General features: G+C 47.0%; 1 gene segment (V, D, J or C); it reads left to right on the top strand.

Moving 5' to 3' along the window:
• The first annotated feature begins 1089 nt into the window (after nt 1-1089).
• On the top strand, nt 1090-2148 carry LOC111821638 (immunoglobulin kappa variable 1D-16-like). The segment is given in 2 exon segments: nt 1090-1151; nt 1715-2148. Coding segments are annotated over 2 exon segments (465 nt in total).
• The last annotated feature ends 399 nt before the right edge of the window (nt 2149-2547 follow it).

Genomic DNA, 2547 nt, shown 5'->3' with positions numbered 1-2547 from the left:
GTCATAAAACAGCATGTGTGTTACTGTTACATGAGAAACTATCTGTTCTGTAAGCCTTCACCTGAAGTACAATAAAATATTAAAAAAAAAAAAATGAAAGTAAAATGTTTTCGAGAAAGTCCTCCAGGCTCTTTCTTCGTTTCCAGGAGTAATCCTGCAAGACAAGTAGTCCAGCACACCCAAAGCAGAAAGGAATTCCCTAAATCTCCTAGAACCCTTTTCTAATGGCCAATACTCAACTATGTCTTCCACTACAGTAAAACAATCAGAATTAATTCTCCTTGAGTCTCCAAGTTGCTTCACCCAGAGACATGCAGACAATGGTCAATAAACACTTCTTGGTCAACCTCATCAGTACATATCATGCCATAGTCGTGAAGTAAATGCTGCATTTAGAAAATGAAGGAGTGGCGTCATCATCAAAATAACGAAACCCACTGCCATCAAGTCAATTGTGACTCATGGAGACCCTATAGGACAGAGTGGAACTGACCCATAGGGTATTCTGGAATGTAATCTTTATGGAAACAGACTGCCAGAAGAGCTGGTGGGTTCGAACTGCCGACCTTTCATTTAACAGTCAAGTGCTTAATCACTGCACCACCAGTCTCCTTTTCCTCATCACAGTTATGAAGAATCACTGCACCTCCAGCCTAGGATTTCAGTAGGTGTCATGATTAACAACCACGATATGTCTTGGTCTGACAACTTTGAGAACATTGCACAGAAGCCAAGAACTGACAATAACATCATTCACTACACAACACGCCCCTTCCCTTATATAAGGCTAAGAAAGTTGAACTGTTGTTCTTAGCTGCCGTCTAGTTGATTCTGACTCATGGCGACCCCATATGAAGGTGGGTAAGCTATTCCAAAGCTCCAGGTCTCAGCCTATCTCTTATAAATTTAGAAGCCGGATTAGAAAGTCTGAGTGCCCTTTCAGCAATGCCTGGTTCTCTGACAGTTGGCAGATGGATGCAGGTTGCACCACTGGTGAGGTCACCACCAGGGGGCAGATCAGAGCATCCCCCCCAGGAGGGCCCCTGGCATTGCAGAGAAGAAGGAAGAGCAGGGTCCCAATCTCCTGGGAGATGGTGTGGTGAGAGGCCAGCTCTGGAGGATGCTGGTGCTGCTTCTGCTCGTGGGGCCCGGTATGTGCCACCTTGTGCCTAGGTGCTGGGGAGGGTGTAGGTATGAGTGTGTGTTTGTGTGAGTGTGTATGAGTGCATGAATATGTATGTGTGTTAGTATGTGTGTGAATGAGTGCGTGTATGACTACGTATATGAGTATGAGCGTATGTATGAGTATGTGGGTATGTGTGAGTGAGTGTGCATCTGTGACTGTGTATGTGTGTTACAGGTGTGTGTGCAAGTGTGTGTGTATGAGTGTATATGTGAGTGCATGTATAAGTGTGTGTGTACAAGTGTGTATACAAATGTGTGTGTAACTGTATATGAGTGTGAGTGTGTGTGTGTGTGTGTGTGTGTGGCTGGGAGAAGTAGCTGCCGTGCTCTTCAAGAGCTAAAGGGCGAGGTAAGAGTTCTCCAGTCAGGGGATGGGGTTGTGATCCTGGGAAGTAGGACAGGGAGATTTCACAGAACAATTAGGGCTCCTTGGAGCTGGGGAAGAGTGAGGGGCAAGGCTAAGGTATCTGCCTGGATCACATCGGACCCCTGGCCTTCAGCCCTTCACCCTTGGATTCTGTGTCTCCAGGCCCTGTGCTGGGTGCGCTCGTCTCTCAACACCCAAGCAGAGCCATCTGCAAGAGCGGGGCCTCGGTGAAGATACAGTGCCGCTCCACGGGCATCCAGGCCTGGACGATTCTGTGGTATCACCAGCCCCCGAGACAGAGCTTCACTCTGATTGCAACTTCTAACCAGGGTTCCAGCGTTACCTACGAGCAAGGCTTCACCAAGGCCAAGTTCCCCATCAGCCACCCAAACCTCACATTTTCAACACTGACAGTGACCAGTGGACAGGCCGAGGACAGCAGCCTCTACTTCTGTGGTGCCAGTGACACAGTGCTGCGCAGAGATCAGGGACTTGAGCAAGAACCTCTACCTGGCCAACCCTTTCTGCTCCCCATGGGTGTGTGGGCCCTGTGGAAGGCAGTGTGCAGGGTAGGAAACCACAGATCCTTGAACTGAGACACCTGTCAGTATGTGTGTTTGTGAAGTGTGTGGTTGTGTGTATTTTGTGTGTGTGTGTGTACAGAGATTGACAGATGGTGTATGTGTATTTTGTGTGTGTATGTGTGTAAAGAGAAAAATTGAGAGATTGTGTGTGTGTGTGTATGTATACAGCATATATGTGTGTCTGTGTATAGAAAGAGAGTATCTGAGTATGGAGTTAGGGGCACATGTGTGAGATCCAGAAAACAGGCATGGTGCTAGGTCTATAAAGTGACCACCCACATAGCGACATCCCTGGACTGAAAATTATAAAACCTGGATGGTAGTCCTGATTCTGCCACATGTTAATCATGGAAAATATGGTTGGAAAAATTCACTATAGGTAGATCCCAAGACACGTCTATAAAATACTTG

Source organism: Trichechus manatus, unplaced genomic scaffold (assembly GCF_000243295.1).
Source record: "Trichechus manatus latirostris isolate Lorelei unplaced genomic scaffold, TriManLat1.0 scaffold00093, whole genome shotgun sequence".
NCBI lineage: Eukaryota > Metazoa > Chordata > Mammalia > Sirenia > Trichechidae > Trichechus > Trichechus manatus.
This window is presented reverse-complemented; position numbering and strand designations above follow the sequence as displayed.